This window comes from Chiloscyllium plagiosum, chromosome 5 (assembly GCF_004010195.1).
Source record: "Chiloscyllium plagiosum isolate BGI_BamShark_2017 chromosome 5, ASM401019v2, whole genome shotgun sequence".
In the NCBI taxonomy this organism is placed as follows: Eukaryota; Metazoa; Chordata; class Chondrichthyes; order Orectolobiformes; family Hemiscylliidae; genus Chiloscyllium; species Chiloscyllium plagiosum.
The window spans coordinates 53,565,772-53,581,057 of NC_057714.1; the positions used below are offsets into that span (position 1 = coordinate 53,565,772).

The window sequence follows — 15,286 nt, forward strand, 5'->3', positions numbered from 1 at the left end:
ATGACAGCTACCCCAAGATTTATGTGGCTGTCTGCCTCTAAGGATCCACTGGATACATTAATGGAGTTTTTCCATCCTGAAACCCAAAACGTATCATGGTTGATATTAAGGCAGTTTGTGGCCTATCACTCATTTTCCTGTGACGAGATCAGTGTTCCAGCCTGTGCAGTAAGTTTTACCAATATACCTCACCTCCTCCATGTGCAAAGAACAACTGACCACACACATTGCGTTGAGATCATCATCTGGTAATGCAGCTATGAACCCTAGCTGATGACTCCATTAAGTACACTGTGACTGAGACTGAGCATAGGAACAGCACAACCCATTCTTCCAACATGGTCACTATAAAGTAAATTATAGGCTTCTTGAAATGAGGTTTTGATTTTTGCATCGGTCTGGAGGGGACCTTGCTGTGCATTTTGGATGGAGTGTGCTGCATAATTCTTGCACATTGTACTGCTGTATCAACACTCAAAGGATGCAATCGACAATGAAGAACTGGGAGAGTAGTTTTCTGAGGAGGACGATGAGGACATTGAGCCAGAGAAATCTTACCTTCAGTTTGTTAGAGCGGTGAAGTTTCCGGTGCAACAAGTCAGACCTTTATTGACATCTGGTTCCAAAATATTTGAATTAGTTGAAGTGATCGTTAATTGACGTTTTTGTTGTTGTGTGAGCAACTTTATTGTTCAACAATTTGTTGTTGCTCAGAAGACAAGCAGCCATTGTTTTTTTCTGAGGAGCAATGCTGCCTTTGATATTTTTTTTCTTCCTTTTTCTGATGTTTAAATAAAAGTGAATGTTTCCCCCAGTTGGCTTTCCAACAAGTGATGCTTCCACACTGATCAATGACAAGATAAGGTGCTATACTGGGCATTAAGAAAGAGTAGAAAGAGAGGTCTAAGAGGGAATAGTGTTGAGGACAGGCAACCAATGGTGATTGTAGCTGCAGTTACAGAGACAGTTGCATAGCCAGGTGATGAGGTAAATTAGCAATGCATTTATGAATCTGAGATTCTCTTTGCATTGAGCTGCCAGCTGTACCACGTGCGTGCCCTCAGAAGATTTTCTTTCTCATTTCCTCCCACCTTATGAAGGGTTGCTTTTTGTGGCTGGCCACAGTTGGCCTGGAGCACAGCTGAGCTTTAAGAATGATACTGGTGGTGAAATTTCTGGGAAGTCCCAGCAGTGATAAATACTTCTCCTACAGGTGAATGTAGAATAGTGCTAGCATAGCACCAGAGAGGCATGGTCCATAATAAATGAGATTGTCAGCTGAAAATGGCATGAGATGACCTCACGCTCATGGAGAGAAACTGTCCAGGTACTCTGCAAAATTGAGACTTAACTGGTTCTTGGTACAATTCAGCACAATAAAATTGCGGGCAATACAGAAACATCTGGAAGAATCAGTGGAGAAAGAATCAGTGAATGTTCCTCTTCTGAGTTTGGTTAGTTTCCCAAAATTATCTGATTGTAGACTATGATCTTTTTATGCATGAAATCATTAGTTACAGTTAGATTTTTACATAAATTTTCTTCATGTGGTTAGAGCATCTTTTCACTTTTAAGAATTTGGGGAGGGAAATCTATACTGCTATTAGACAGGAGCTGTGGAGTATAAGTTGGGAACAATTGTTTTCCAGAAAATGCAGAACAGAGATATGGAGCCTGTTTAAGGAGCACTTGTTATGAGTGTTGGATAACTTTGTCCCACTGAGACTGGCAAGGAATGGTAAGGTGAAGGAGTCTTGAATGACAAGAGCACAGGAGTTTCTCGTCAAGAGGAAGAAGGAAGCTTACTTAAGGTTGAGGAAGCAAGGATCTGGCCCAGCTTTAGAGGATTATGAGGTAGCTAGGAAAGAACTCGAAAATGGACTGAGGAGAACTTGGAAGGGGAACGAAAAAGCCATGACGGGAAGGATTAGGGAAAACCTAAAGATTTTCTACGCTTACATGAAGAATAAGAGAATGGTCAGAGAGAGGGTAGGGCCAATCAGGGATAATGGGAGGAACTTATGCCTGGAATCTGAAGAGGTAAGGAAGGCTCTAAATGAGTTTTTTTGCTTCAGTATTCACTAGAGAGAGGGACCTTGATTATGGTGAGAAGACCATGGATCATGTTAGATATTAAGAAAGTGGATGTGCTGGAAATTGTGGGAAATATGAAGATAGATAAGTCCCAGGGCTGGACCAGATATATCCAAGGTTACTACAGGAAGTGTGGAATGAGATTGCTGTGTCTCTGGCAATGATCTTTGCATCCTCACTCTCCATGGGAATAGTACCAGTGATTGGAGGGAGGTGCATTCATTCCTCTGTTTCAGAAAGGGAATAGGGAAATCCCTGGGAATTCTTGACCAGTCAGTCTTAACTTCTGTGGTAAGCAAGGTACTGGAAATTATTCTGAGAGAGAGGGTTTATGACTATTTGGAAAAACATAGTTTGATTAAAGATAGTCAGCATGGCTTTGTCAGGAGCAGGTTATGCCTCACAAGTCTTTGAGGATGTGATGAGACAAGTTGACGAAGGTTGAGCAGTGGATATGGTGCATATGGATTTCAGTGAGGCATTTGATAAGGTTCCCCACAGTAGGCTCATTCAGAAAGTTAGGAGGTATGGGATATAGGGAAATGTGGCTGTTGGGATACAGAATTGGCTGGCTGAAAGAAGATAGTGAGTGGTAGTGGATGAAAAGTATTCTGCCTGGAGGTCGGTGACCAGAAGTGTCCCACAGGGATCTATTCTTGGGTCTCGGTGCTTTGTAGTTTTTATAAATGACTTGGATGAAGAAGTGGAAGGGTGCGTTAGTAAGTTTGCCTATAACACAAAGGTCGGTGGTGTTGTAGATAGTGTTGAGGGCTGTTGCAGGGTACAAGAAAACATTAACAGGATGCAGAACTGAAAAGTGGCAGATGGAGTTCAAAATGGATTAATGTGAAGTGATTCATTTTGGAAGGTCGAACTTGAATGCTGAATATGAGGTTAAAGACAAGGATTCCTGGCAGTGTGGATCTTGAGGTTCATGTATATAGATCCCTCAAAGTTGCCACCCAAGTTGATAGGGTTGTTAAGAAGGTGTATGGTGTTTTGACTTTCATTAACACAGGGATTGAGTTTAAGAGCTGAGAGGTTTTGCAGCAGCTGTATAAAACCCTGGTTAGACTACACTTGGAATATTGTGTTCAGTTCTGCTTGCCTCATTATAGGAAGGATGTAGATGCTTTAGAGAGGGTACAGAGGAGATTTACCAGGATGCTGCCTGGATTGGAGGGCTTGTCTTATGAAGAGAGATTGAGTGAGCTCGGGCTTTTCACACTGGAGAGAAGAAGGAAGAGAGGCGACTTGACAGAGGTGTACAAGGTAATGAGAGGCGTAGATAGTGTAGATAGCCAGAGACTTTTCCTCAGGGCAGAAATGGCTCTCACGAGGGGACACAATTTTAAGGTGATCGGAGAAAGGTTGAGGGAAGATGTCAGAGGTAGGTTCTTTACGCAGAGAGTGGCGGGTGTGTGAAATGCACTGCCAGCAGTTGTAGTAGAGTCAGAAACATTAGGGACATTTAAGCGACTGCTGGACAAGCGCATGGATGGCAATAAATTGAGGGGTGTGTAGGTTAGGTTGAATTTAGATTAAGATAAGTGTTCGGCACAACATCGTAGGCTGAAGGGCCAGTACCATGTTGTACTATTCTATTTTCTATGTTATATCTCTACGTACTCATGTGACTCTCACATTAAGTCCTGGGCCTCCTTCACTGCCGCTCCCTCACCACCAGACGCCTGAAGGAAGAACCCCTCATCTTCCGCCTCGGAACACTTCAACCCCAGGGCATCAATGTGGACTTCAACAGTTTCCTCATTTCCCCTTCCCCCACCTCACCCTAGTTCCAAACTTCCAGCTCAGCACTGTCCCCATGACTTGTCCTACCTGCCTATCTTCTTTTCCACCTATCCACTCCACCTTCTCCCCGCCACCGACCTATCACCTTCATCCCCTCCCCCACTCACCTATTGTACTCTATGCTACTTTCTCCCCACCCCCACCCTCCTCTAGCTTATCTTTCCACGCTTCAGGGTCTCTGCCTTTATTCCTGATGAAGGGCTTTTGCCCGAAACGTCGATTTTACTGCTCCTCGGATGCTGCCTGAACTGCTGTGCTCTTCCAGCAGCACTAATCCAGAATTACTATATCATTGTCATATATGCTTCTGATTTTAATCTCATTATTCTACAGAATCAGTTTCTTTCTTTCAGTATGACTCTGGAAATAATACTTTTGTGTTTCAGGATCTAATTTACCTACTCTTAATGTTATATTTAAGGTAACTAATTAGGATTTTGAAAATTCTCCACTCCCTGGATCCTGCAACTGCCCGTTCGATCAAGCCAACTGGGTACTCAGCAAGAGAAAACTGTGCTAACTAGCTCGGTAGCTTTGTATTTCAAAATGATGATATGTTCATATGATTGCGTTTTGGTTCACATGTTATTCAAACTTTCGAATGCCACCATCAGTCAGAACTTCTCTTCAATTTCAGAGAGTTTGCAGATCTCAGCAATACCTATAACCTCTCCCATTATAAATGGCATAGAAAGCAATGGATCACAGCTTCACCTCTCAGAGACCAGTGTTACTGAAAACGGAGGTAAGATATACTTAATAAATGCATCAGATTATTTTGGGCATTTAAAATTTTGTTTAATATCACTTGGATTGTGAAGCTCTTCCTATGGTCATCATGAAAAGCAAAACTTACAGTTAACCAGAAACTGAACTGGACTAGCCACATAAATACACTGGCAACAAGAGTAAGTCAAGGCTGGAAATACTGCGGAGAGTAACTCACCTCCTGTCTCCCCAAAGCCTATCCGCCATCTACAATGCACTAGTGCAGAGTATAATGGAATACGCTTGTCTTACCCAAATCCGTGCTGTTCCAACAACTCTCAAAGTCTGATACCATCCAGGATAAACCAGCCCATTTGATTGACACCATGTCCACAAACATCCACTCCCTCGACTATTGACATTCAGTAGCTGCATGTGCACCATCTCCAAGGTATACTGCAGGAATTCACCAAAGGTCCTTAGACAGCACCTTCCAAATCCATGAACCCTCCCTATCACAAAGGAGAAGGGCAGCAGATACATGGGAAGACCAGCACCTGCAAGTTCCCCTCCAAGTCACTTACCATTCTGTCTTGGAAATATATAATCTCGTTCCTTCAGTTTCGTTGGGTCAAAATCCTGGAATTCCTTCCCTAACAGTATTGTGAGTCTATTTACAGCACACAGACTGCAGTTGTTCCAGAAGCAGCTCATCACTACCTTCACAAGGACAACCAGAGATAGGCAATAAATGATGCCTAGCCAGTGGTGCCCATGTACCATGGGTGAATTAAATCTGAACAATGTTAGTTAGTTTTTAGATGTTTGTGACCCTGCTTTTTAGGGACACAGTCAATAACATAAATTTTAACAGACAGTGTCAACCATAAGTCTGTCTAACCTGGCGTTTGTCCCAGGGAGAATTACGTTCATTAATTAATACTCATTGATTTTGCCAGCCTTAACAATGGTTTTGAGCTCCTAACCCTTCCTACTTCTACTTCTATAACATTATAATGTTGCCCCTCACTTAGCCCAAATGATTTTGATTTAATTTGATTTATTATCACATGTACCAATATACAGTGAAAAGCATTGTTTGGTGTGCTAAACAGACAAATCATACATCACATAAGTACATCTAGATAAAAGAACAGAATGCAGAGTATAATATTACTGCTACAGAGAAAGATCAACCCTAATATATGAGAAAATCTATGACTGAAATTCTCATCCATGCTTTAGTTCTGCTCGACAGGATTATTCCAATGCTATCCTAGCCATTCTTCCAATCTCCATCTTTGGTCACTTTAAGCTCACCCAAATATTTGCTGCCTGTTTCATAGCCTAGAGTATTCACCCATCGCTTCTGTACCTGATGATTTGAATGCCTCATGATCCTTGAACACTTCAATTTTAAAATACTCATTAATATGAGCTTCCTCTGTGGCCTCCCCCCAGTCATACAGTCCTCAAAACTTTGTTTCCCTGCATTTCTGGCTTCATGTCCATCTCCCCTCTTCCCTTCTCCTCACCATTCCCTTAATAAGAGCACTGTTGTTGTATCCACCCCTTCATGGATGACAGCAGTTCCAAGAAGGCAGCTCACCACCATCTTCTCAAGGGCAGTTAAGGATGATCAATAAATGTTGGCCTTGTCAGGAAACTTCTGCCATGTGAAACCTCAGCTCAGACATTCCCTTTCTAAAATCTTCCCATCTTTACCCCGCTTTGTAGGCTCCTCTTCTGTGGGAGATTTAAACAGCTCAGGAACAATTTCAGGATTGCCATTTGTTCCAGAGACTAAAAATCCTATTACTTTCCAATGTTTTGTGCATATTTCTCTGGTATTAAAAGTATTTATGGCCTGGTTTGCTCGAGATTTTGATGCAAGCTGGACTTTATTGATCACTTTTGTGAGTATACATGGCTGTTTCTATGACTGTTGCTTGGCAGATCTTTTTTATAACATCTCTCATCTGGTTTCTCCATTAAACACTTCATGCTTACGTTGTAATTCATCTTTTACAAAAATAAGATTTTGATTATCTTCATACATAACAAGTTATATCCATCATAATTGAAATCAATGGCATATGTTCATATTTCTTGTTTTGTCACCTTTCATTGTTTGCTTGTGTTGCATTGTTGTTCGTCTTGTGGGTTCACATCAAAGTACTTTTTCTATTCCCACTCATCTTTTGTGAGGCTTTATGCAGGGGTAAAGCTTTGTAATGTTTTTTCAGACATGTTACAAACTCATAGACTAATTTTAAAATACTTGAACATAAATTTAATTTCAATTCCAAAAACAGTGATACAGAAACATTCCAACATTTAAATTTGTCTGTATTTTCAATTTATTTTGTTCATATACATCTCACAATAGTTCAAGCTTTTACGTTAATTTCTCTATTTTTGACCCAAATTTCTTTTATTCCCAAAAAGTACAAAATGCTGTAAAAGTAACACATCTCCATTCAGTACACACTAATCATCTTCTCAGTTAGCAACACACAATCATGGAATTTAAGCCTGGAATTATTTCCAATGCTTTCACAATATGCTAATAAGATCCACTTTGACTATTGAATTGTTGTAGTCAGAGGTCCTGTACAATAAAACAACATAAGACCACAAGACCATAAGATATAGGAACAGAAATTAAGCCATTCAGCCCATCGAGTCTGCTCTGCCATTTAAACATGGCTGATACTTGATCCCCTCGGCAATCAAAAACCTATTTATCTCTGTCTTAAATATATTCAATGACCTGGCCTCCACAGCCTTCTGTGGCAGTGAATTCCATAGATTCACCACTCTCTGGCTGAAGAAGTTTCTCCTTATCTCCATTCTGAAAGATTTTCCCTTTATTCTAAGGCTGTGCCCTCAGGTCCTAGTTTCTCCAACCAATGAAAGCATCTTCCCAACATCCGCTCTGTCCAGGTCATTCCGTATTCTGTAAGTTTCAGTTAGATACTCCCTCATCCCTCTGAACTCCATTGAGTATTGACCCAGAGTCCTCGAACATTCCTCACATGTTAAACTTTTCATTCCTGGGACTATTCTCATGAACCTCCTCTGAACACACTCCAGGGCCAGTACATCCTTCCTGAGACATGGGGCCCAAAACTGCATATGATACTTCAAATATGGTCTGACCAGAGACTTACCGGCCTCAGAAATACATCCCTGCTTTTACATTCAAGTCCTCTCAAAATAAATGCCATCATTGCATTTGTCTTCCTAACTACTGACACAATCTGCAAGTTTACCTTGAGAGATTCCTGGATTAGAACTCCCAAATCTCTTTGCATTTCAGACTTATGAATTTTCTCCCCATTTAGAACATTGTCTGTGCCTGCATTCTTCCGACCAAAGTGGATGACCTCACACTTTCCCACACTGTATTCCATCTGCCACTTCTTTGCCTACTCTCCTCACCTGTCCAAATCCTTCTGCAGCCTCCCCGCCTTCTCAATGCTACCTGTCCCTCTACCTATCTTTGCATCATCTGCAAATTTAGCCAGAATGCGCTCAGTTCCTTCATCTAGATCGTTAATGTATAATATGAAAAGTTGTTGGCCCAACACTGACCCTTGCGGAACACCAGTTGTCACCAGCTGCCATCCTGAGAAGGATCCTTTTATCCTCACTCACTGCTTTCTGCCAGACAGCAAAGCTTCTATCCATGCTAGCACCATGCCTCTAATATCATGGGCCCTTATCTTACTCAGTAGTCTCCTTTGCGCCACCTTGTCAAAGGCCTTCTTGAAGTCCAGATAGGTAACATCCATTGGCTCTCATTGATCTAACTTGCTCGTTTCTTCCTCAAAGAATTTTAGCAGATTTTTTAGGCATGACCTCTCCTTGAGGTCATGTAAATCAGACTGTCTTTGCCCAATTTTACCATACTCCTCCAAGTATTCAGAGATCTCAACCTTCACGATGAATTCCAGGATGTTACTCATGACCAAGATTAGGCTAATTCCTGAAAGATCACCTCTTACGCCTTCACTATCTCTTCATCTATCTCCCTTTGAACTCTGGGGTCCATCTGGTCCAGGTGATTTATCCACCTTCAGACCATTTAGTTTTTCTAGCACCATGTCCTTGGTGATGGCCATCATACTCACTCTCTTGAACATGAAATATCTACGTTGATTTGCTATAGCCCATTTCAATTTCTAAATTTCAATTCAGTTAATTAAATATATTTGGTATGATAATTTGTAATTAATATTAGGAACCAGGAAATTATTGAATTTTTGTAAGCAGCCAAGTGATTCACGAGTGTCTTTTGAGGAAGGAAATCTTCCTTCCTTACCCATGCTGACATGTATTTGAGTCTGGCTAACAACAATACAGGTGTCTTTTAGCCATACTCAGGGAGTATGTAAGTCACTTATGTCTAAACATTCAGATTGGGTTCGGGTATGTTAAAGGCACACCCAGTCAGCAATGACATCCTTGTTAATATCTGATAACGCATGCCAAATTTTGGAGAGCTGTCCTGCAGGCTAATTGATACACAGATTTAGCTAGGACCAACCTAATTTCTGCTCCTATGTCTTAGGTTCTTGATTGTCGGGGGCTCACGGGTTATGGGGAGATTTTGGGAGAATGGGGTTGAGAAACTTATCAGCCATGATTGAATGGTGGAGCAGACCCGATGGGCCAAATGGCTTAATTTCTCCTTCTATGTCTTATGGTCATCCCTGGGTATCTTCCGTCCCACCAGCAGTATGAATCCACCAGAGCTAGTAGCATGGTGGTATATCATCAGGCAGGAGGAACCCTTAGAGGTCTTAAGAGTGACTCCAGATTCCATGAAGTTCCATAGAATCTGTCAAATATGTTCATGAAAACCTCCTGCTGATTGTCATTCGCTGCAATTGATGAACCAGTATTCCTTTTTGTATACCACTTGGAAGAAGCACCAATGGTAGCAAGGACACAAGATACCCTCTGTATGGGGTGACAAATCTTCATTACCATAAATGACCTCATGGAACAACTATTCATCAAGCAGTTGGAGTCCTGCAAGACACAAGTGCCACTCTGGGTTTCCAGCTGTTAGTGAATGAATTAGCATAAAGAAACAGCTGATTGGACCTTATCCGCACTAATTTCCATGTTGCATGATAGTGCTGGTATTGTGAAATACCATGCTCTTCCTGTGGAGGTAAAGATCTGTCTTCACACCAAGGATTTCCTCCCTCATCTGTGACACTACCACTGTACCAGTTGAGGTAATTCAAGCTACATCAGCTGCTCAAGGCTGGCTGTTTATAAGATGTTATGGGAATCAACATCAATGCAAACCAATATTCAGTTGAATTTGTAACATCATTGTCCACGAAATCCCTTGCTCCACTATTATCGTTAAACAAAGGGATCAACCTGATTCAATGACAGTACAATGGAGTATGTGAGGAATTGTACTGGTGTCCCTGAAAATAAAATGACAACCAGTGAACCCACAAGACAAAACAACATGCATGCTCAACAGTCAAGGCTGCCTTATTTAAACACAGTTAAGTAATCCCACAATCAACAGATCAGATCAACGTTCCCAAGTCCTGCTACGTTAAGTCATCAATAGTGCTGAAAAGTTAAACAACAAACAGTGAGACTGCACAAACATTTTCCAGCTCAGTGATTTTCCAGTACGTTCTACCACAGTAAGGTGTGCCTTACAAATTGTCCACAAAACGAAGGAAACATTTAATCCAGTTAAGTAACAGTCCAATAACTTATTTTCAGTTGTCAGAAAAGAACTGTCATTGATCGAGCTATCAAATAACATTTGCTCAGAAATACTTGCTAAACAATTGAAGTAACCTTACATTGCCAGCTGTGTTTTATAGGCCATCTAATAGTGATAAAGGAAAAGATTACAGGGAAATAATAAAGAAGTGCAAAAATGATAGACTGTTTATAATTGGACACTTTAACTATCCAAGACTGGAATACTACTTCCTTAAATGGTAAAGAGAAGAAAGAGTTTCTAAGTGTGCTCAGACGAATTCATTAGATATTACGCCTGGACAAATGGAAGAATGCAATTGGATTTGGTTCTGAAAAACTAAATGTGTTGCGTGTCAGAGGGAGATTGTTTAAGAAACAGTAACCGTATTGATGTGACACTAGCTGATGTTACTACTGGGCAAAACCTGTCTCGATAGGTCATATTTTAATTTTTTTATTAATTTAATGTGGTAACCTTTCAGTGAACGTAAGCACACAAGGCTGCAGATTTGGTTTTAACAATAAAGCAGAACTTTCTTAAGCATGAAAAATAAAAATAAAACAAAATAAATTGATCTATCTCAGAGTTTGAAAAATTTCAAAGCATTGGCCAATTAAAATCCTATCTATTTCTTAATGCCACCACTTTCTAATTAATCAAAATATAGATTTTTTTTTCTGCTCTGTCCAATCTGTTGGATTGATTTTAACTGCATTTCTCAATGTGAACTATGAAGCCTTTTCCCTAGACTATTCACACAGCTGAGATCTTAAACTTCCTACATCCGGAGTTATTTTGGTGTTTATTTTAGATTTTATCAGTCTTTTGAAAATCTGCAGAACTCTAACCAAACATTCTAGTCTGGAAGTTTTGAAACTAAAGTCTTTCTTAGGGATAATTTATTCCCTCAGCTATTCTGAACAATCTCCTTTTCCTAGGAGAGACTATACATGCATTAGATTTCAGCCAGTTCTCCTTTGAACTCATCCCAAAAGCTTTCTAATCTTTTGAGCTAAAGTCTAAAATCTAATTCTAAATCTAAAAGAAAGCTAATGTCTTCCTTTTCTCTCTCTCTCTTTCCTGTCATAAGCCTTACCAATTTAAGCAAGCTTCCATTAACCCTCCAGGAAGCCTGCAGGTACCTGCTCCCTAAAACATGCGGATTTAAAATAATGATTCTGAAAAGACTGATCTAGTTAATTAGTAAACCCCATTGCCAAGATAGATTAATGCCCATATGCAATTTGTTTGAAATCCGCACCCAAAAAAGAAAGATATTTTTATGTACATTGCACCCCTTCCAAATAAGAATGTACGAGTATCCTTAAGCACTTCCTATCACAAAACCTTTTCAAATCTATTTCTATATCATTATTAACAGTTGTAACATTAAACATACAAGAGTTTTGTGACAATTAAATTGTATATAATTCACATTGTTGGTTATGTGTATTTGAAAATGAACTAACAAGACTCAATGGAAAAACAGAAAATGCTGGGAAACTCACCAGCTAACATCTATGGAGAGACGAAACAGAATAAATGTTCCAAGTCCAAAGACTCTTCTTGGGAACTGAAGGGAGTTTGAGAGTGATGGATTTTATACTGTTGACAAAGTGGGAGGTGGAATGAGTGGAACAGATGGTGAGGGTACCCGGACAAAAAGACAAGAGGATTGTCAAAGTTGTAAAGGAGAAACTGAAATTTAAAATAAGTGTGAATGGTTAGTTTGAATAAGATAAAATAGGTCAGCTGTGCTAAGACCAAAGCCAACAAGATGGGAGGAGGGGGTATAATTGAAATTTAAAACAGTGTTTATGCTTTGAAGTTGTTGAAGTCAAATGTTGAGTCCTGAAAGCTGTAAAGTGGTGTTGTTTTTCCAGCCTGTGTTGAGCTTTGATGGAATACTGTCACAGGCCGAGGATGGAAATGTTGTCATAAGAGCAAGATGGTTTACTGAAATGGCAAGCAATTCGAAGATCAGGGTCATTCCAATGGATGGCTCACAAGGCGGTCACCGGTCTGCATTTACTCAGACTAATATGAAGGAAACTGAATTGTGAGCAGCAAATACCGTAAATGCAGTTTTAAACTGCATGAATCCATATAAGATGCTGTAAATCTGTTTTTTAAGATTAGAATCAGTCTGACCATTGTGGCACAGGCAGCCTGACAGGGAGCTAACACCTTCAATACATTATCTGGGCTGACATGACACCAATTGTTATAGTTCACTTCAGAATGTAACTTTTAAAAAATGTTTTGCAATTTACATATGAAAGAACTGAAACCAACATGTTCATTCTAAAAGATGAGAGACTTAACAAACAATCCAGTTCTTTTTCAATATATAATTTCAATTACATCGCACTGTAAACTTTTTCTATAAATTCTGTTTCTTACAATCTTATTTTCCACAATCATCTGATGAAGGAGCAGCGCTCCGAAAGCAAGTTGTGGAGGGAACAATCCCTGTGCAATGCTGACAGTGAAAGTGAGGTGAGGATGTGTTTGGAGGTGGTGTCCTGCTGGAGCTGTTGGAATTGGTAGAGGAGAAGATTCTGTCTCCATCACATCTGTTTCACTGATGCCGCCAACCAACGTGTTACCTCTGACATTGCCGCCTTTTCCTTAACTGAGGATTCCCCTCCACTATGGTTGACAGGGCCCTCAGTCATGTCCAACCCCCTTTGTGCACTCTGCCCTCAACCCTTCCTGTCTTTCCCAGAACAATGATAGTGTTCCCCTTGTCCTCAGTTTTCACCACGCCAGTGTCCACATTCAAAGGAACATCCACATCATTCAACAAGCACCAAGGACTACTAGCAAAACTGAAATCAGTAGGAATTAAGGAGAGCTCTCCACTAGTTGGAGCTATATCTAATGCAAATTAACATGTTTGTCTGATCCCCAGGACTCTCTTTCACAAATTCTTCATGGTAGTGTCTGAAGTCTACTCATCTTCAGCAGCTTCATTGAGGAGGTCAGGAATGGGATGTCATTAAGGAGGTCAGAAATGTGATGTTCACTGATAATTTCACTCTATTCAGTTCCATTCACAACTTCACAAATCATCATGCAGTCTGTCCCTGCATGCAGAAAGGCCTGTGCAATTTTCAGATTTTGGACTGATGAGTAGCAAATAGTATTCATGCGAAACAGGTCCCAGGCATTAACCATCTAATAAGACAGACACAAATCACCTCCCTTGACATGGACTGACATTTCAATCAAAAGTATCATTTAACATCAACAGTGGATGGAGTAACATTTGACTATTTTAAATGCTTTATAAATGTCTTAAAGTTTCAACTCTGAACTTTTGATGTAAAAGCTATTTAACTTAATGGTCACAGCTAAGCTCTGTTAGTCTATTACAATATTTCGTAATAATTAAGACAGACCATTCAAAGGAAGATTGGCATTTACCACATCACTTATTTCCATGGTGAGCCCAATTATACTTTAAAACAGGTGCTTTCAAAAAATGCTAAAGAAAATTGAGATGTGTAAGACTAAAAGCAAAAAGCTTCTCCTTCGCTCTTGTCTCATTCTTTGACTCAATTTCTTTCTACTTTTAGCAAATGTCAGCAATAGCACCAAAGTGAACAATAGCAGCCGTGTCTTCGGGGAAGGTTCTTCAATCTCAACAGAGAACTCCACTGATTATTCAGGTAAGGGATTTCAACAATAGTATCTCATATTCCTTTTGATCAATCTGCATGGAATCTGTCTTTTGGGGCAGCAGAGTGGCTCAATGGAAAGCACTGCTGCCTCACAGCACCAGGAAACTGGATTCGGTTCCAGCCTTGAGTGGCTGTCTGTGTGGAGTTTGCGCATTCTCCCTGTGTCTGCATGGGTTTCCTTCCACAGTCCAAAGATGTCTGTGCCAAAGGAGGGGCCCCTGCTGGGTCTGTAGCTGGATGGTCAGATCCTTGTCACTGATCCTCGAAGGATAAGTGCTTTTTTGACAGTTGAAATTTTCATATTAGAGCACAAGAAATTAAATGCCATTTAGTCAGTTTAAAAATTCTCAGTTTAGGCTTTTAACTTCTATTGTTACAGATACGTAATTTTGAGCAATTACCCAAGAAAATAATACAATGCCAATAATAATTGCATTCTAACTTATATAATCAATTATATATTCTGCATTTGGTTTGAATATAATATATATTATTTTCTCTTTGTGCAGAGTATGATACACATTATAACACAGTAGAAGGAACTTCTGGGTCTGGTGGGAGGCCAGGATTTCAAGGTATGTTGTCAGTTTTAGAGCAGAGTTAAATAAGTTTACCTGTTTCTGATTAGCAGGATTCAATTTCTACTAAATTTCCTACTTCTGCCTCTTGCTGTACCTCATCCTTCATTCATTTTGACTGATCATTGCTGCAGATTTTTGACAAGAATCTTGCTCTTGTCCCACACCTCTGAAAAATTCCACATCTGACTGAAAAGTAAAATGTAAATCTATTCTAATAAGCTTTGGCGACTTTGAAATGTCACCAATAAATTGCTTCCTTGGGGGATGGAAATCCTGTGGTATGCCAGTGCAGTAACTGCCTACCCATTCTGTATTTTGAACCATCTATTATTACTAGGTCTCATCTTTATTGCATTTATCATCTTTTCTTTTACCATCTGAAGTTACACCTGCCAAATGGGTATCTCTGGCCTAATTCTGATTTCTTTGCTTGTCAAAGAAAGTAAGTAACAAAGTTTAAATTTCATTGTTGGCACTGTAATTTGTAGGTAAAAACAAGGACTGCAGATGCTGGAAATCAGAGTCTCGATTAGAGTGGTGCTGGAAAAGCACAGCAGGTCAGGCAGCATCTGAGGAGCAGGAAAATTGACATTACGGGTAAAAGCCCTTCCTGATGAAAGGCTTTTGTCTGAAACATCGATTTTCCTGCTCCT

The 15,286-nt window shown here is 40.1% G+C and overlaps 1 protein-coding gene across 1 annotated transcript in view; it reads left to right on the plus strand.

Annotated features, from left to right (window-relative positions):
* The window catches only part of LOC122550249 (polycystic kidney disease protein 1-like 1), a 291,308-nt gene that overhangs the window by 153,578 nt on the left and 122,444 nt on the right, over window positions 1-15,286 (plus strand). Inside the window, exons 25-27 of the mRNA XM_043691004.1 lie at window positions 4,544-4,651; window positions 13,948-14,040; window positions 14,562-14,627. Of these exons, the coding sequence (XP_043546939.1) occupies window positions 4,544-4,651; window positions 13,948-14,040; window positions 14,562-14,627 (267 nt within the window). The remainder of the gene's footprint in view (window positions 1-4,543; window positions 4,652-13,947; window positions 14,041-14,561; window positions 14,628-15,286) is intronic.